Source organism: Siphateles boraxobius, unplaced genomic scaffold (genome assembly GCF_051911475.1).
Source record: "Siphateles boraxobius isolate OS27281-9 unplaced genomic scaffold, OSU_SipBor_1 19, whole genome shotgun sequence".
Taxonomy (NCBI): domain Eukaryota; kingdom Metazoa; phylum Chordata; class Actinopteri; order Cypriniformes; family Leuciscidae; genus Siphateles; species Siphateles boraxobius.
The window spans coordinates 9385690-9406660 of NW_027508799.1; the positions used below are offsets into that span (position 1 = coordinate 9385690).

The window sequence follows — 20971 nt, forward strand, 5'->3', positions numbered from 1 at the left end:
AAAAACACTTGAACAAGCTAATCTTCAGGATTAATAGAAAGCTATAGACAGGTAAGTTTTATTTGGGTTGGAGCTAAACTCTAGGGCCAGGGCCACTACTAAATTATATGTAATTTAAACTGGAACAATTACTTTTTTGGAGTAATCAATTTACAAATTTGTGTTTTGCTACTAATTAAGTTTCTTAAACTGTGTAATTTGTTGATTGAACAATTTCATAACTCAAAAAGATTAATGCAAACAGTTGCTTTTGTTTTGAGATGAAACATTTGTTTGTACAGTATTATTTTCAAACTTAAACAGAACAATTGATAAACGTTCTCTTCATCAATCCCCAGAAAAAAATTATACTATAAATGTAGTAAATGAAATAAATTCACATTAGGCATGAGAGTTAGTTCACCCCCTAAACAAATGATATCATTTACGCACCATCATGTTGTTCCAAACCCGTAAGACTTCTGTTCATCTTTGAAACAGATAAAACTAATCCATAAGAATCAAGCGGTTTAGTTTTCTGAAGAGACATGATCACTCTATACACTGAACACATTTAATTTAGGCTTTTTTTCACATATAAACATTCCTCAACATTCACATCAGATATGGTAAACAAAACCTCAAGCATGTTTGCTTGACTTGCAAGAACCAATAAGGTTCATACTCATGTGTTACGCAGCCCGTTTGAGCTTCCGCAAGAACCAATTAGGTTTGTTCTCGTGCTTCAAGCAAGTACGGTTGAGCTTATGTTCGCTGATCAATGTTTATATTTGAATACAATCCTAAATTAAATCTGGTCATCATATAAAGTCTCTTCAGAAAATTTGGACTAAACCACTCAGTTTATATAGATTAATTTTACGATCTCTTTAGTAACTTTTTGAAGCAACAAAGTTGTAGTTGCGTGCAGTGTCAATGGAGAGACAGAAATCTCTAAATTTCATTTAAAATATCTTCATTTGCATTTTTTTAGATGAACGAAAGTTTTACGGTTTTAGAATGACATGAGGGCGAGTAATTGATGACATTTATTACATTTTCGGTTGAATTATCCTTTTAAAGGGGTGGTAAAACGCATTTTTTCGAAGGCTTGATTGTGTTTTTTAAAAATTGCATTATTTTTCATATATTTTGCCTTTATTCTACACTGCTCTATTCCTCTTTGTAAAAACGGTCTGATGGTTTCCGGGTTCTATGAAGCCAGTCCCTCAAAAATACGCAATGGGCTCAGATTGGTTAGCTGGCCCAGTGTGTTATGATTCGCTAACCGTCTAGTGTGGAAACGTCGGAAACGTCACGCCCCTTACCTTTACCGGTATTTTGTGCTTTGGTGTATTATAAACAATGGCGTCAATAAAACCATACCAATTTGAGCCGAATCGGACCCAGAGAATGCAAGTGAAGATGATCGAGCAGAACCTGTTCAAGAACGGCTGTTAAACGACGTTTCAGAAAGGTTTGTTTTTTGTTGTTGATGTCTTATTCGTCTAACAATCGTTAATCGTTCTAACAAATTATACTACAGTCCTCAAAGGGATTTTTTTGAGTAAAGACTGTGGATCTATAGTGATCGTTACTGACTGTATGGCACTATTACTTTTGTATTTTTAGAACGAAGCCAAATATCTGTCGCAAGAACTATTAACCCCCAATGAACAGTAAACATTGGCTTTACTACAGTAGCCAATCAAACACAGAACCATGTTTATCATGCTTGTAGATAAACAAGCATGTAGATAAACATAAAAGCTTTAATCAAAGAATAATCTATACTAATTCCAAGTTCGCTGTTGAGATTAAAAAAAAAGTTTGTAACGTTAGCTGTTTGTCGGATAATGTTAAGTAAGAATGAGCATTTAACAAACCAGCAGAGCCAAACAGCGTTGTCATTTGTTTATTTCCTTGCTACAACGTACAATTAACAATACAAACTATTACAGGAAAACACATCGACAAAAAATAAATCATACTTACAGTTTGTGGCACGTAAACAACAGCTTCTGTTTATAAAGTTGGAACTGCTCCATCTTTCAGAACAAGCCGATGTGCGAATCTTGCATTGAACTCGCCACAATTGTTTAAACTCATCTCCAAAACAGCAATATGAAATGGCCTCGCCCCGCTTATTAAGTATTCTCGGAGGAGGGGTTCATGTAAATAATGGGGTTTACTGACGTCAGCAACCCCGGATGAATGTCGTGTAGTCCAAAACCGGTCGTTTGCTGTAGTCCTTAGAAATTGAATTTTTTTAAAGCAAATATCTCCCTTTGCTTTGAACTTTGAGCGCTGTAACTTTGCAGATGTTGTTTATGCTCGAACAGCAACATTACACACTAGCTAAAGTTAGAAAAGTGAAATCGTGTTTTACCACCCCTTTAATTTTGACTGAAAATCGCTGCTGTGGTCTGTCCCGCTTAAATCCATTCAAACAGTTAAGGTTAGGACAGCATGGCTTTGTTTGGAACTATTGAGAGCCACATAAACTGGGTAACAATGTGGTGTTGAGATCAAATGTTGTTGCAACTATTTTTTAACAGCTCTGGGCTGCGTTTCCCAAAAGCATTGTAAGCCTAATTTGGTTGTAGGGACCACTGATTGCAATTGTTCTATGATCAACTTAGACTTACGATGCTTTTGGGAAACGCAGCCCTGGGCAGACCCACATACAAATTGAGTCCTGTCAAGAAAGTACAAAAATTTACAAATACAAGGTGATTCATACACGTGACGATTTTCAAATGCAGATTCAACAATCAGTACATGCAGAAACATTCAAAAAGCGTCAGTTTACTGTCTGGGATTTGTTGTGTCGCATCATGCCTCATGCAGTGCAAGCGCAGCATCACTAATAATAATGGGTTCTATTGTCTTTTGCTCTTGCCGCTCGTGTCTGGTGTAGAGAAAGTGTAGGTTCTGAATGTGTGAATAGTTATAATAGTTAAAAGCATTTTAGCAGACGTCTGCAATATAACGTGTTCAATCTATATACTTAATTTTTTATATATTAATTTACGTTGTGGAATTTCAAGGCAATAGGGAAGGTAATTTATTCAATAATGTTGCTTTCGTTGTATTAAATAATCAAATATATGAGTTAAACCTTTATATAATCTAAATTACTTTAACAACGATTCGTAATTTATTTTGCCATTTTAAATTACCAATAAAGTTCAAACTCCACACAAAGGTCTCACATGTTCATGACATTTCAGGTCTATCTATAATTTTGATGACCATTTTTTATTACACTGATCAAAATTAAATAGTATTCTTCCAGAGTGAATGCTCTTTTTCGTAAACCTGAGCAATCCACACTAAGGAAAACTACAATTTCTTTTCAGAATGAGTTTGCAAATGACGTTTCAGGTCTGTGTGAAATGTGAAACTCCTTTCACACTGAAGACAAGTGAAAGGCCTCTCTCCAGTGTGAAGCCTCATGTGAATGTTAAGGTTTCCTTTAAGTGTGAAACTCTTTCCACACTGAGGGCAGATGTAAGGTCTTTCTCCAGTGTGAACTCTTATGTGAACCTCTAGAATTGCATTGTTTGAGCAAGTCTTTCCACAGTGATAGCACATGAAAGGCTTCTCTCCGATGTGAATTACTACATGATTCTTAAGGTGATTGCTTTCTGTGAAACTCATCCCACACTGATGACATATAAAACTTTTCTCTCTTGAGTGAATCCTCATGTGGCAGTTAAGGTTTACTTTACATCGGAAACTCTTTCCACACTGAAAACATGTGAACGGCTTCTCTCCTGTGTGAATTCTCATGTGAGTCTGAAGACTTTCTTTTCGTGAGAAGCTCTTCCCACACAGCTGGCAGGTGAAAGAGCTCTCTCCAGTGTGACTTCTCATGTGAGTATTAAGGTTTCCTTTATGTGTAAAACTCTGTCCACACTCTTGGCAGGTATAAGGCTTCTCTCCAGTGTGAACTCTCATGTGTACTTTAAGGTTTTGTTTTTGAGTGAAACTTTTTCCACACTGCTGGCAGGTGAAAGGCTTCTCTCCAGTGTGAATTCTCATGTGGACTTCAAGGTTTTGTTTTTGATTGAAACTCTTTTCGCACTGACGGCAGGTGAAATAACTGTTGGATCCGGTCTTCTGAGATCCTTTTTGTGGGGAAGCCTTTTCAGTCTGTGTGGATTTTTCTCCAGTCATGAAATCATTATGTTTTTCATACTGATTTGTCTCTTCCATTTCATCCAGCTCTTGACACTCCGCTTTCAGTGCCATTAGGCCTAAAACCATAAAAAACAACGACAAATACAAATTAACCAGAATTTTATAGGCACAAAGACACATACTGTACATCAAACCAACCTGAAAGCAATTAAGCATCAAAACCAACATAAATCATCTTATAACTAATATCTTATAACATCTTATAACTTACAACTAATAGCCTCTTCTAGTGCTATTAGATCTTTGGACAACATGAAATCTTTTGATAAATGAATACATTTCACCATTTCATCAACACAAGTATGGGGTGCCACAGGTCTCAGTATTAGGTCCTCTGGTTTTCTGCTTGTATACACTTCAACTGAGGGACATTATCATTAGATTTCACTGATGATCTTTTGAAAACATGACATCTTTCCATAAATGAAGACATTTATCTACTATCATAAAAAAAAAAAAATACACAACGCAGAGACTCACATACGAAACCTTCAGTCATCCATCAACATGATCAAGATTGTCGTACCAGTAACATCACAGACACTCTCGCTTCGCACAAGATAATGAACTTACAGAACAGAGTGGCCTTGGATTACATTCTAGCAACGCAAGGAGGAGCCTGCACCATCATTGGACCTGAGTGCTGCACCGGGTCAATGGATCCAACAGAGAACTTGCACAAATCCAACAAGACATTCTTGATCTTTCAGCAAAATTACACCAGATGACTGAAGATAATTTCTCATGGTTCGGAAACTTGATTGGTAAACCCTGGCTGTGGATAAAGGAAATAGCAATTATGTTGTTATTTGTTCTACTGGCGTACTATCTATGCGTCCACAGTATCAAGTGTTTCATTCAACAAATGAGAAAATCACAGTTCCTACCAGAAAAGACTACTACCCGTAAGAACGTCACGGACCCTAAAATTGCATGTTTGTTTCTGTGTCAGAAACACCAACACAGAAGCATGTGCCTGTAACGATCACAAATTACAAGAATTAACTTTTAAGTGTTTAAATTTGTATATAATGTGAGAGTTATTAGAACTCTCAAAGGGGGAAATGTAGTGTTACAAATGCATTAAATGTCTAATTTAGGTACAACAGAAAGTTCACACAAATGTTTTACCATTTGGTGGTATAGATGATGACTCAAGAACAGCTGGGCTTTGTTTCTCTTTGATAATGCAGGTCTGAGGAATCTCTGGGAACAGGCTTTTATTGACCTACTTTGTTTTCTCAGGTCGGAGGAATCTCCGAGAACAGGCTTTTATTGACCTACTTTATATCAGTCGAGCCAATAGCGTGGCAAGATACTGACCAGGATTGGGGAGTAACGGAATACATGTAACGGCGTTATGTAATCAGGATACAAAAATCCAGTAACTGTAATTCGTTACAGTTATGTCAAAAAACGTAGTAATCAGATTATAGTTACTTTTTGAAAAAAGGGGGATACTTTCAGGATTACAATGGTTTCATTTAAAACAAAATAAATCTTTTTTTTTTGCATGATAACACTATATTAAGCGTTGCTTGATTAATGACTCACGACACGAGTCACGTGTGCCACCCGCTGGTGCATGCGCAAAATAACAGCTCTCTACAACAATCTCCTCAGACACAGATTGAATCACTGCTGCTAGAAACGATGTTGCCCACGGGTAAAAATGCTTTCATTTCTTGAAAAATCCACTGCTATTTTGTTTTTAAAGAAGAAAATGCCAACAACATGGTTGTACACAGGGAATTTTCCTGTTGAAGAAACATTTCCATTGTCTAAAAATTCTTTATTATATTTGCTTGAAAAAAAGGAATTTGTATTCTCTATTTTCCTGTTGACGAAACATTTCCATTGTCTAAAAATTGTTTCTTAATATATTTGCTTGAAAAAAATGAATTTGTATTCTCTATTTTCCTGTTGAAGAAACATTTCCATTTTATTTTTTCCTTGTACATGTCAAGTTAAAAATAAAACAAAATAATCTGTAATACCATACTGTAGCCACTAGATGTCTGTATAGTCCTTTGCATAAAGATTTATTCAGGGCTGTTAAATTCTTAATAAATAAAAGTTGCTGTTTTTTAAAATAATATCTGTCCTTGAAGTAATCCAAAAGTAATCAGTTACATTACTTTCATATTGTGGTACTTGGATTACGTTACTGAATACTTTATGACGTGATTTGTAACTGTAACGGAATACATTTTTAAAGTAACCCTCCCAAGCCTGATACTGACATAGGATTATTATTAACCAATCAGATGTAGTTTATTTAGAACAGTTGTTACACGGATGATTCAGCTGTCAGACACGAACAGCATCTGCGGCGGCAGCATAGTGACAATCGCCAAGGACATTGTTTTTGTGATTGTAAGTATTCATTTAATTAGAATATGATATCTATGACAATTGTTTGTTTTGTACACTGTGTTGTTCAAACGTATGTAAGCGTCTCGTTAGTGTCGTTTTAAGTAGGGTAGTTTCAGCTGGCTAACTGGCAGTAGCTAGCATGTCTAACGTTAGGTCACAGCTCTGAACCAAAACTACGACATCCGCGGATAATTACCTCAGACTGTTTTGCAAACGTTCGCCAAAAACTCAAGGTAAACATGAACCTCTTGATGTATAAAACATATTTAATTATCAGTTATATCTGACATAACATTAAAGGGTCAGCAAGCAGCCAATATTATAACCGGAGAGCTAAGAGCTCAAGAAGAACGGCATGTAATAGAAATAAGATTAGACTATCAAAGAACATATGCTATCAAACAGAGCAGAGTTATAATGTACATAAACATCGTACAGATTTACTTCTGCTGGAGTAGCCAACACACACACACACACCCCTCCCCACATGTGTATTTACATAACCACATGTGTCCTAGTCATCTTCAAGTGACTTATTGTCACAGTTTACACACTGACAGAGGTTTGTACATGGCAGCTCATGCAGTTTACATGTGCATCTACCCTTAACACAATTTGTTTTTTTACATGAGCAGTGCACAAGTTCCAGTATGTCATCCAGTCCACTCCGTAGAAATCTCCTACCATCTTCCAGCCATGATTTACAGGAGGAGGAATGTCTGGCATGCACTCAAGACTCCTTCTGTGTATTGCAGCCTGATAGCTTGCCCGCTGGATGTGTTTATGCAAGGAGTCTTTGTTTGGAGGCAAGTCTCTCTCAGAACATTTACCTGATTTGAACAGTTTAGCCCTTGCAATATTGACATCTTGGCAGTCCTTTTGGTCATATAGGTCACACGTGTAAGCTTCCAGAGCCTCACATAGTTCTGGTGATGGGGTGAAACTTGTTCCTAGTTCTCTAAACATAGGGATGTATTCCGTTTTTGAGCTTAGTTTTTTGTATGCTTTTGCTTTCCCAACCTTATGCAGAGCTCACAGTGTTACATCCAGAAAGGGCATGCAGACCTACAAGGGCATCACATTTGTCTTCGCCAAGATGTGCATGTAGCTTGGTAATGTCAGTAATGTGTGTGTCTCTCCCCTTGGCAGTATGGAAATGGAGGTGGCCATCAATGTGGCTACAGAAAGCCAGAGCCAGCACAAAGACATCGGTGTCTGGGCTCTTGATTACCAGGTCACGGCTGTGTTTGGCTGCATGGACCGCGTGCAGTATCATTCTGGTGTCTGCCTCCTCTTGACTTGTCTCTAGGTCTTTGAGTTCCAGTATCTCAAGGTCAGTTTAGCTCCCATTCATCTTAATTGCGTGACACTTGCTTCCATGTGCAACAATGATGGTTATATTGTCAATTATGTTCTTTGCAGATGAGCTCCAATGTTGAAAGAAATACTCCAGTAAGTTTTCTTTATTTTGGCCACATGCCAGGAATTTTTTCCACTGCTTTGGGGTTTTTTGGTCATCTCCATATATTTTGATTTTTTGGTAGTCCTGTTCTGTGCGCCGACTACGCTCAGCATTTTTGATGCTCAGGTCGCTGTATGTGTCGCATACAAAATGAAGCTCTGTTGACTTGGTTGCCTTAGCTGAGTGAACTAATGTGCCTAGTACATGATCCGCATACAACCCAAATGTTGGCTGTGGCTTTAGTTGTTGCACCAGAGCCATAGCATCCCAAATCCAAACTGAGCCATCAGGAATGTCACTCACTGTTGCAGGCGGGCTGATCTCATCGAGCAAGATGTGCATCAGCTTAGCTTTGTTGGTTTTGACCAGAGACCCATCAAAGTTGGAAATTGACTGTGGAAAAGGACTCAAACTGTAAGTGAGCATTTCATCAATGTTAATTTGCCTAACACTGCCCACAACAATTAGCCTTGCAAACAAGTTGCGATGTGATGTTAGGGTGATTTCTTTTCCTCTAAGTTTTGTGACTGTACTTTGGCCAGTGTCTTTGAATGTTTTCATTTTCATTTTCTTTATAGGGTCATGGAATGATTCTTCGCCATTGACGATCCTTTTTTCACAGAATTCAGTGAGTGCCATTACACCTCTTTGTTTAGCCCCTAGTAAATCTGTGGCAACATTTTCTGATGCCTGTTGGCCAGAAGAGATGAGACAAAGAGACTCTCCGTCCAGCAATGGGTCAAAAGGATTAATCATATTTTGGATAGTGACCACAATGTTCATCACATCAGCCTGATCTCTCTGCATTCGAGTGTTGTCTAGCTCAGAGTTAAGATGTCCTACCGGGCACTTTCCTGCCATTGTTTTGCATTCAAAAGTGATTGCTGCCCGCTCATGTTGTGTTAGGGTCCAGCGGTGAACTGCACCCTTGTTCAGAGAGAACCCACTAATGCCTCCCTTTGTCTTTGAGTCACGATTGGCTGTTTGCTCAATGACTTGATCACACGCAGTGCCGGCGAAACCATGACTTTGATGTCTTTGTGCCACAAAGTCACCTGAAAGAAGCTGCTGGTGTGCTGAAGGGTGTGTGTCTTCTAGGTTGGTCATTTCAGCCCAATATGCCGTCAAATACCTGGCATAATTTACTTTATCACAGGCAAAAAACCAGGGCAGCATAATTTGCACAGTGGACAAATGGAGAGCCCAGTTCCCCTCTCTTGTTGCCCTGATGAAAAGAAGCAAATCTTCCATCATGTCAAGGTATGTGCTCCAAAATGCGAATGTGTGGTTACAGTTGTTTTTCACCACAAATTCTTCATAGCCTTGCAGTAATTGCTGAAATGTGTGTGATGTTAGCATGACCTTGAACTCTTCACAGGGAAAACAATCCTGCATATCTGTTGCTACTTTTAAAGCAGCTGCGTTTTGTTCTTGTGTCAGTGTGTCCAAGTATGCCCACCAGCGCAGTTTCTGGAGTGCTTCCATCAGGAGTTTGTGAGCCCGTATGCTCCTGTTGTAGTGATGGCCGGAGATCACTCCATCGATTGAGCCTGCTGCCACCAGGTCAGACTCGATCAAGATGTCCTGAAAGCCAGCATCACCATACAACTTTCCAATGCATGAAAGATATGCCATTGCTGTGTGGAACTCTCCCATCCTCACTACAATTCTCTCAGAGTAAGAATTTGTTTGCCAACGGATCTCTTGGGCCTTGGCATATATGGCTTGATCCATAACTAAAACAACTTCTTTTTGTTTCAAGCTGTCAGCAATGGCAATGGAGCGGCTCAAGATGGTGTGGACAGTGTTGAGATCAGTCGGGCTGGCGTCAATCACTGGCAGGTAGCCAACATATGTAGATGGCAGGACTGTGTCTTCCTTTAACATGATATTAAACCCTGTCCATCCAGGAAGGACTTTGCCCTGGGCCTCAGGTACTTTCAGTAAAAAGAATGCAGCATCAATTCTTCTGCCGGTAGTTTGGGCATATCTGTATTGGTCCTGCTGGAGATCTATCTTCAATGCAAAATTATGTGGACCAGACCGCTTTCCTCTTGTGTAGGTTGAAATATTCAGTGGAGGAGGATGAACAGACCGTTCTCGTGTTCTCTGTCTGGGTAATGTGTCTGGTAAGGATGCTGTATAACTGTTTATGGCCCTCTGAATTATTATACCATTGGTATTATGTGTTGTCCCTTTACCTGAAAGAGTTTCCTCTCCAAAGTCATTATTATCCCAGACAAGAGTCACTGGCACTTCAGCACTGATGTTTTCAGGGATGTATATTTCTCTTATCTCCATTTGTAGGTGAGCAAGGGCAGTATCATGCTCAAGGACCTGGGAATTGGATGAGCAGTGACCCAGACCATTTAACAACCCTATAAGCTGTGCAGAGCCAGTCATATGCCGAACTGCCATTTGCAAGTGAGCACTGTTTTGGCATGAGCCACCGTCCTCTGGTGCCAAGGTAATAATTTCCTGACAAGTGGACACTATCTTTCTGCTGTCCTCTGAAGTGACATCAACACGTTCATCTGATGGTTGTAATGACATTCCTGATGTCCATGCAATAAAGTTAAAAAGCTGGTGAGGCACTACACTCCGGGCATTTTCCAGTGTGAGGTCACCTGCTATGGGAGGCCATGGAAGCTTTGGTGATCTTTTTGATGTCTTTTGAATGATTTCTTTGAGTATCATTGCTGCATGATATAACACCCGAGAATCATTTGTGTTGATGATGGCATTTTCAATAGCTTCTTGACTTATCATTTCTCCTTCACTTTCTTCAGATGAGGAGGAAGCAGAGGAGACAGCCACTTCATGCACAATCTCGTCAGCTGACAGATTGTCCACAAATACAAGATAGGTTGTGGATGCCTGCAGGAATTTCAAGAAGGGATGAGACTTTTGAAGTGTTGCCTTAAGTGAATGTGCCTTAAAAGCTGCAATGTTCACTCCCTCTGTTTCTTCCACAGTTTTTTTTAACAGCAAATTCAGCTTTGACAGTTGAAGCACTTCGCGGTGTTTTAAAAGCCTCTCCTCAATGACTGTTTTGCAGAAGTGCTTGTATCCATTTTCATAGATGTTTGTTTCTGTTCTCTCATTTTTTTGTGTGGTCAGGTACCGGGTATAATCTCGATAGCAGGTGAAGTGATACCGTGATTCACTAGCCACCAAGTCCCTGCCTTGGATATGGAGAAGGAGAGACTCATCCCTTCTCCCTTCAGCGGCGAGAAGCAATTTCCCGGCATGGAGTGTTTCACACTGTGTTAGTTTTTCTTTTACCCTTTTCCTGGTGTGTTTCTGAACCTTGTACTTTTCATGTTTGCAAATAATGCATTGTACTGGAAGCAGGTGTGGGGCCTGCTTGGACGTGTAGAGATCACGGGCATTAGACCTCAGAGCCCGTGTTTTTACTGGAGTTGCCTCACCATCCTCTGCCTCTACCACTAAAAAAAGTGCAAAACAATAGATTGATCCCCACATCACTGATTAAAGAAATGGTTTGAAACTTTAAGCAGGGGAAAACTCATCCTCCTTTGGTTTCACCTGTTCCCTTAACATGGTTAATAAACCAGTTTCACAGCGTTCAGGTGTCTGGCCTTGTTGATGTTAATAATGCCATAATTGGAAGGGTACATTTTTGCAGGATGTTTTTATTATATTACTGTTAATACACTGTATATATCTATATTATTTGTACTATTATACTGTTACTGCTACTACACTGCACATAACTTTATGTGTTTGATAATACTGGAAATCCATATCTATTACGCTCTTATAAGGCTACTGCTAATACATTGCACATTTATATTTAATATATATATATATATATATATATATATATATATATATATATATATATACACGCTGGAGCGTACGTCAACGGTGCAACCATATTGCGGAGGGCAACTTTCCCATAGATTTCATACCGGGAATTGAGAAAAATGTGTTTCGTGTGCTGCTTGGGGCTGTACAAATCGCCACACAATTGAAAACAGGTCTCGAGCAATTACTTTTCACAAGCAAGACTGAAAATTTGTTTCTGGTTGTATTTGGCCATTATATAATTAGAAATTTCAAAATACTACTGTTATTGTGTCACGAAATGTAGTTTTAATAGTTTTTCAGTCGACAATGTAGTTGTCTAAAGCTCAAATCTATGGTTTATTCGTAAAGATAGAGCCTATTTAAATTTTTTATCTGACGTTTTCGGAGTGAGAGATCCGGGCGCTCAGCGCTCATGTACCCCACCTGGAACAGCCTTACCTCGGCTAGTGCTTCTGACGTTTGCCGCTGGCTCTGATGTCTAGTGGTTAAACATGATATATAATTCGACTTGTGTATATCTAACAGGTGATCTTTGGTCTCATTAATCTATAATTTGTTCCTTGGCAAATCGTTTTGGCTGATGGCAAAGTAAAGTTTCATAACTTTATATTTAGGCTATTTTAACGTTGTATCCTGTTGTAGATGTCTATGGTTTTTATGATGTTGTGTTTCCAAGCAATACCATGGACTAAATGTGTGAAATCAGAACGGTATATTTATTAAAGATTACAACGAAATGACAGGACATCGTATGACAAAAGATGGTTACATAAAATAAAAACAGTGAGAATGCATAACGTTACCTCTACATTCACATTTTGTCTCAAACTGAATATGTAGCATAAGTGGGCAAAATGAGTTAACAAGTTCAATCTTTCCTAGGCTAAAATCACTTCTCGAAAAGATGTGCACAGAGTCAGACAGCAACTTCATATCAGCGCGCCCGTGTGTTGACAAACGCGTCACCAACACCGACACTTTCCCACGCACGCTATTGGATGAAGGCAAAAAATACGTCACGCATGTCGGACCCCACACGTAGCCGCCTGCACTATTCGCCGGGAAAATAACCTGGAGAAAGTTACCGATATTATAGTAATGTGCAAAGTATGTGAGTGGCAACAAATTTTATTTGCTTTGTTGAAAAGTGTAGTAGTTATATATAAAAAACTGGGTTATCCATCCCCAGAGATCATCTGAAAACACGAAATCCCCCCTCGGCCCACCGTCTAATACACAAATTGCACAAAATGGCAAATAAACAATGGGTGCTCATAAAAATAGGTCTATTCACTATTTAATGAACAATCTCGATGAAGCCATTGCTAAGAGAGTAGTGGTGGGAAGTTCGGATCATTTTACTGACTCAGATCTTTGAGTCTTGTTCAGCACATGATCTTTTTTCGAGTCATTTCGTTCATTTCAGCAGAATATAATTAAAATGTCATGTTAAATAGCCCAAAACATCTAGTAGCCTAGAAAATGTTGATTCCATTTGAAATAAATAAATAAAAATAAACTATAGGGTAATGCAGCCAAAGCCAAATTATAAGAAACCGAGATGTTAATTGATTAGTTGGGTCTTAAGTTCAAGCTATTGCAGTCTGTTAGTTCACCTGATTCTCCGCCTCTTGTGTCTTCGGGTTCGAACTTCAAAACATTACTTAGTTGTCGATGTCGACTCGTCAGTGTCTGTGGGCCATGTGGTGTGACACAGCAGCCACACACAAATGCACTGACTGCAGCAGAAGAAGAGAAAATGCTGTCAGTACCGGAAAGAGAAATGATTAGTTCGTCTGGTTCGGGTTCGGCCGGGTCAGAGTCTTTCGTTCTTCCTGTCAGTCCCATAGAGACTATGCTGTCAGTACCGGAAAGAGAAATGATTAGTTCATCTCTTCGTTTCGAGTCGTTCGTTCTTCAAGTCAGACTCACAAATATAGCACTATGGAGAAACAGAAATGATTAGTTCATCTTGAGTCCTTCGTTCTTTTGTTACGTGACAGCTGGTATCTCGCATCAAATAAAACATTTGAATTATTGACTGCGTCTGAATGTATATTGTTTTATATTTTGGGAATTAACATAAAATTATCAAAATATATGTGTAATAAACATCATCTGAAAAATAAAAAAGTTCCATCTTATTATTGTCCCTGTCCGTTTCTTTTTTTGTTAAATGTTTTGTGTGCATCTTTGGTGTGTTTTTAGTTTTTATTCAGAAATAACACAAAGGTAGTTAAGTATTTGATAGGGCTGTCACGTGACAAAAGAACGAAGGACTCAGAATCGAAATATGAACTAATCATTTCTGTGCCTGCATAGTGCCATGGGTTTGTGAGTCTGACTTGAAAAACGAACGACTCGAAACCGAAGAATTGAACTAATCATTTCTCTTTCCGGTACTGACAGCATAGTCTCTATGGGACTGACGGGAAGAACGAAAGACCCGGACCCGGCCGAACCCGAACTAGACGAACTAATCATTTCTCTGTCCGGTACTGACAGCGTAGTCTCTATTGGACTGACAGGAAGAAAAAAAGACTCGGACCCTTCCCTAACCCGAAGACTCTGATTAAGAACCATCAAACCTTGCCAAGCATCTGTCACTAGCACATGCTGACTTGTAAAATACATTAAGAGATCGACAAGTGAGGGCATCATTCAAACGGTCTACTTTAGACATTTTTCACTGGATCAACGCACATACAGAAGATTGTATCATTTAAATAACACAAAAGCTCCAGCGTGCGTTTGAACCAATGATGTTTAGATCTCACAATATTTGCTACATAAATTGTAAAAAATAATAATAATAATAATAATATGTAAAAAACAAAACAAAATTAAAGCTGCAAGCAGCATTTATCGGGGTTCAAGCATTTAAGGCCTTTAAGCACAAAAGCATTTAAGACATTAAGTTTTATTTAGCAAGCATGTAACTACTGACATAATAGATGGAAAAGACCATTTACAGCCAATACAGGCAATTTACTAGGGGTGCACGATTCAGAAAATGTCACAATTCAATAATGATTTTTACTCTCAAGATTCGATTCAAAATCGATTTTCGATTGAAAAACGATTCTTGATTCAAAAAACGATTTACAGTATGTAAATGTAGTTTACTTTTTCCTATGTGATTGATTGTAGTAGACATACAATTTAAAAGAAAAGAAACTGTCTTCATACAAAAATAAAAACTTTTGCAACTAAAAAGTGCAAAGTGTAGGGCCCTATGAAATCCATTTTATTTTTTCTCAAATTCCGTTTTATTTTTTTTCAAATTCCGTTTTTTTGGATTTATTTGTAGCCCTTTCGGATTTTTCGGATTTGCTTGTTTTCTTTGAATTTTTAAAGGTCAATACTGCTTAGAAGTGAAGTTACATAAACTCACAATTCAGCTTTTTTATTTAAACTTAATATATTCATTAAAGCACATTCAAAATTCTCCAAAATTCAGCCGAAACTTCAACAAATCTCTGGCCAAAAATAACAGTAACATGAACAGTTACAAGGTAGGATTGATGAATATTAATTCTAAACAAATTGATGAATATTAATCCTGCATGTAAGCGGAACAATGTATTTTTTATCTACAAAAAAAAAATCACATCATATTTGAATCAGCTGTATTTTCCATTACATTAGTGCTCCAACATGGCTCTCTGTAACTGGGCATCAGGGGAAAGAGGTAGGATTACACAGCGGAATAAGTACTGATTTTACGTGTACTAACATTTAGCAAAGTACTTTTTTTCCATGTATGTGCAGATCGATGTCCAAAGAACACAGGCAAAATAGAATTTTTCATAACGTAAAAGTACTTGTAGATACAAGCAGGCATGTGTTGCTTTCTAACGCATTTCCCATCTTTTGCACACATCTCCATTGAAGTACATGATGGTAAGGCACTTGGTGTTAAGCTCAGTAAGAGACTCTCTCTTGTCAGTGAGCAGTGTCTTGTACTTGCTGAAACTCCTCTCACAGTCAACAGAACTGACTGGGAAGTATATGTAGGACATTGCAATGTTTGCAATGCCTGGAAATCTTTGGCTTTTTCCTTTCCAGTAGTCAGCCAGGTCCCAGGAAGCTGAGATGCCTTCATTTCTGACACAGTGTTGATATGCGGCCCACTGCTCACTGAGTTCTGGAGATGCCGGGGTCCTCAATTCCCAAAGTGTGCCATAGGCTTCAATCTGCCTTTCCATAGCAGGAGCCTGTCTGGGATCAAACACTCTGATCATCTTGTATATTTTTTTGGCAGGATGGACATCCCAGTGCTTTGAAAATTTTTCAAATGCAATGTGAAATCCATCGTGAAGGTGATCCAACATATCCCTTTTCTTTGGCATGCTCATTTGGTTCATCAGCTCATCAGTTTTGACCCCAAAGCCAAGGGTTTTGGCTGTTCCATTGACTAAAAAGGAACCAAGATCTTCCATGATGTTGTATGCAGAGACTGCTACAGGAGTATGGGTGCCCTCCAGAACTGTCAGAGCTGTAACCAGTTTCCCACACCCTTCAGAGATGAAGGTCAGCTTGAAGTGGAGGGCCTCTTGTTTTTCATCCGTTTCAACCAGCTCAATTATGTTTCTTACTACCTGAGCAGAAGACTTCTCAGCTAAGAAGAACTCCTTGTAAAGGTGGACATGTTCAGCATGGTATTGAACTGCTTCAAACCAGCTATTCCACCTTGTGCCTACAGGCTCAGGGGGTACCTTGGGTTTCTCAGCCTCCTTCATGGTCAAGAAGTACAACCATCTTCTCTTCCTTGCAGGCTTTTTGAAGAAGGCAGACCTAACCCACATCACAAGAGCTGTAACCTCACTCAAGTATTTGTAGTGTTGCCAGGTCTCTCCCACCAAATTGATGACATGACATAAGCAGGTTGTATGGACACTGTGAGGCATGACTCCCTTCAGTACTTCTCTGTAGGCTTTCAGACAGTATGATGCATTATCGGTCACCACTGCCAGAATGAAATTCAAGTCCAACTGACTGGTATGAAGTGACTGCAGTACTGCCTGTGAAAATGTCGAAAAATTGCAGCTTTCCATGAAGATGACATCAGTTAGAAAGTATTTTCCCTCAGTGCCTGTTGAATTGAAAAGGGAAAAAAGATATCTCTCATCTATCTTTCTAGCCTATCTTTGCTCATTATGAATGTAGTAGGTTAGGCTAGTAGAATATTATATATAAAACTTATATTACTATATTTAGTGATGCAAACACATGTATGGTCAAAAAAGAGAGGTAATCGAAGCCCTCGCCCCGTGGCAAATATCTAGATACTTACACAGGCACATATGGTAAAATTAAATTCAAATAAAGTTTTGACAAAAAAGGTTTTATGAAAAGATAAACCTCACATATTTAAGCCTTTAAATCATGTTTATAAAAATAATGAGTCAAAAAAGATAAATTACTGACATTTACAATGCACATTAGCTTATCTTTTATTATTAATAGTAAAATTCGGTCCGATTTTCCTGTGGCGTCTGTCGTTGCTATGCAACCGGGCACTGTGCTCTCGACAACGACAAAAAAGTTTTAGTAGCTAATAGATTTCCACCACCGAAAAATGCTTGCTGTAGCTCTGTTACAAGATTTATTTACGGAGAAGAGATGGGTGCACCCCTATGCTTTATGTTGACTGAGCTTTCAATGTTGTGACGGAAAGGGAGAAGCTGATTTGTTGGTTCTTGTCACATGAACTGCGGTGTGCTTGCGGCATTCTGAAGAGTTGAGGTGTTTTCATCTTGCTGCGCCTGGAAGAAATGAGCGATTATGAGCGCGCTTGCCGCACGCCTACATTTGAAGTAACCAGAGGTGGAAAGTAACGAATTACATTTACTCGCGTTACGTAATTGAGTAGTTTTTTTGTGTACTTCTACTTTTTAAAGTAGTTTTTAAAATCTGTACTTTTACTTTTACTTAAGTACGTTTTCTTTGAAGTATTGTACTTCGCTACATTTGAAATCATATCCGTTACTGAGTAAAAAATAATAATACAAGGGGGGGGATCACACACTCCGGAAACTACTGAATTGATTGAAGGGCGGGAGAACAAACCCGAACAAACGCGCAAAAAAGGTGACGCCCAGCTGAAGCTGAAAGCTAAGCGCCAAGCGAATTATGGCCAGTATGAAAAGTAGAAAAAAAGCGTGGTTGTCCTCGAGGATAGATATCCAATTTGCAAAAAATGTGGACGCAAAGTGGCTGCAAAAAGAGGATATAGGACACCATCCCTCCTGCAGATAAAGGTATGTCCCGATTTACGTGATGCAAAGGGAATCCCGGAATCCAGTCATGAAAATGGAATTCACTTAATGCAGATGTCACGCAAAACATACAAAATAATGGATGGATGAATACATGGAAAGTAGAACTGTGCAATAAACTCAATCGCGACTTGGTCTGTGGATAATTAAGCGAAGCACAAAAATACTGCAAGTAAATATATAAGTTAACCCTATTTGTTCTGCTGAGCTGCGTTTGTCTACTACATACTCAAGTACTCGTGACGTTCATGGTGTTTTCAGCGTCTCACAAACAATTTGAGGATATGAATACATGAACATTTCCAGAGCTGCTCTGAGAGAACGCCTAATGAGCATTTTCATAATTTTATTTGAGAAAATCCATTGTCAAATACACTATTACAGGTCTTCACAACCCGTCAAAATAAAAGTTCGGTTTTACTAGGAGAAATTATGACAGAAATATATTACTATTGTAGGCATACAGTAGAACGTAGCCTACTTCTCAAAATAATAATAATAATAACAATAATAATACATTTTATTTGAACATTATTTATAGGAATATTTTTTTTTGTCCATGGTTTAATTTAGTAAATCTTTTTTTTGCAGCGCTTCCCCAAAAAATAAAAGGACACAAGTTTAAATTTACATTTGATTAGCCTACCACCGTTTTTGATAATATATTTGGATTAAATCATAAAAAGTAGGGGTGTAACGATACACAAAACTGACGGTTCGGTTTTCCCACGGTTTTGATGTCTCGGTTCGGTTCGGTTTAGAAAGCTAAAAAAAAAAATTAAACAGTGGTTTAATGAGAAAATTGTGTCTTTGTCAGTTTTTGCATTAACTTTACTCTAATTTGTTATTGAAATATAATAATTTACACAGTGGCTGTCATTTTCATTAAAGATATTTTAAACGTACTTTAAATAATCAAGATATAATTAACAGGTTAAGTAAAATATAATATATAGGATAATATTGTGCATTTATTTAGTGCAAGAGTTCATTTCTCTAGGAACCAACAAGTTGTGGACACTTAATCACTAGCCTGCTGAGGTAAATATAATGCTAGTGACAAGCTATGCAGTTTTATTGATGTCTTTGCGCTGATGAAACACTGATTGAGCGATTACACGAGTTATGATGCCTTTCAGTAAGTATACTGTATTTTTCAATATATCTTCAGGTGTCCATTCATGTTTATTCTGTAACTGAGGAAGAGATGATCGCGTTTACTCGCGTTTACTCGCGTTTACCCGCGCTACCGCTACTGTTACAATCCGTGGTGACAGATAGTTTTAAACTGTGGGTACAGATTGTCAATTTACATCCATGTGGACAGATTGGTAAACTGTGCCTAGTTTTGTAAAACTGTGCACACGGTAGTTTATTTTTCTTCTGTAATGAAGCTTGGCTGTCCATCTAGTGAAAAATGTTGGTACTGCGGCCAAATAAAATCTTACTGAAAGCTCATTTTTTGAGATATCAACCTAAAATTTGGAACACAACTTCTTCAGATTTTTGGCTTACATTTTCTGGCAGTTTTAGAGTAAAATATATTTTGTAATATATATATTTTATATAAAATATAAATAATGATATTTTTACATTGTTCATTTTCATAAACTCAAACTTGTATAACTTTTTTTCTGTTTCACTTTCATAACTTCATAATACTTCATTTCAACATTAATCTGGCAAATGTCTTCTTTAAAACAAGACCAACCATAGGTCTATATTCGAAAGCATTCTTGAATTACAACCATTTAAGTTTGAATAGTGATTTTCATGTCTATGCGATAAAAGGGGGAGTGACAGTTAAAGGGTTAAACAATATTAAACTATAATATCTATATCTATAATATCTAAAATATAATTTATATATAAAAACTCTCCTACAGTCCAGTCACCATCAGTCGCGACAGTCGCGACTCGCACGTATTTTCATTTAAACGTCACTCACTGACGTTTTCCTAACCAGAAAAAAAACCGATTGCCCTGCTCTGCCTCTGATTGGCTAGTACTTATTGCCATCTGGGTCAGAGCCAATTAGAAGCAGGATGTGGGTGGGGAAAAAACTCTGTGTATAGGGAAAGGGGAGAGACAGAGGGAACAGGCAAGACAAACTCCTACGTTTAAATAACATATAGAAAATATCTGCTTGACAACGAGCTGAGAACAAGCCCAAATAAGCAACTACACTTTAGAAACAAGCCCAAAAAAAACGCGACCCGCGACTACCAATATTTGTAAGCGACTTTACAGAAAAACAAGCCCGAAGTCGCTTATAATAAGCGGACTTGGCAACACTGATTCCAGGTCCAATCAATTAGCCGGGCTGGGCGGGGCCGGGGTAGCTTGCAGGGCGGGGCGTGTTCGGTACGCCATGAGAGTATCGCCATTCGAATCGTGGGTTCTGTATCGCGGTTCTTCGGTTTGGTTCGAATATCGTTACACCCCTAATAAAAAGAAACATTAATTTTCTGAATAAAATACATTTCATAGGACAATATTATTCTTAAACATTTTAATAAATTATTAATGTTAAAAATAAGTTGTTAATCTAATTCATTATTAATTATCAAATTTAATTGATTAGACATGTTTTATTGAAATTTTAATAAACAAACAAATTATTTCAAGTTTGTTATAATAAAAGCATTTGTTCAACCAAAAAAAAATCCTGTTTTCATTAATTTAACTGTCATTTTAACTGATGATAATAATAATAATACTCATAATTTAATAATACAGTTTATTTATTTAACAATTGATTAATACTGTAAACCGTGATATTTTCTGAGACGTTACCATACTGTGAAAATCTTATACCATTACAACCCTACAC

At 38.0% G+C, this 20971-nt stretch overlaps 1 protein-coding gene across 2 annotated transcripts in view; it reads right to left on the reverse strand.

Moving 5' to 3' along the window:
* Window positions 1-1880: 1880 nt before the first annotated feature.
* The window catches only part of LOC143742494 (uncharacterized), a 79074-nt gene continuing 59983 nt past the window's right edge, over window positions 1881-20971 (reverse strand). The window contains exon 3 of one of the 2 annotated variants that reach the window (XM_077235375.1): window positions 1881-4241. In XM_077235375.1, the coding sequence (XP_077091490.1) occupies window positions 3325-4241 (917 nt within the window). In that variant the 3' untranslated portion in view covers window positions 1881-3324. The remainder of the gene's footprint in view (window positions 4242-20971) is intronic. The other variant, XM_077235376.1, reaches the window with a different exon arrangement.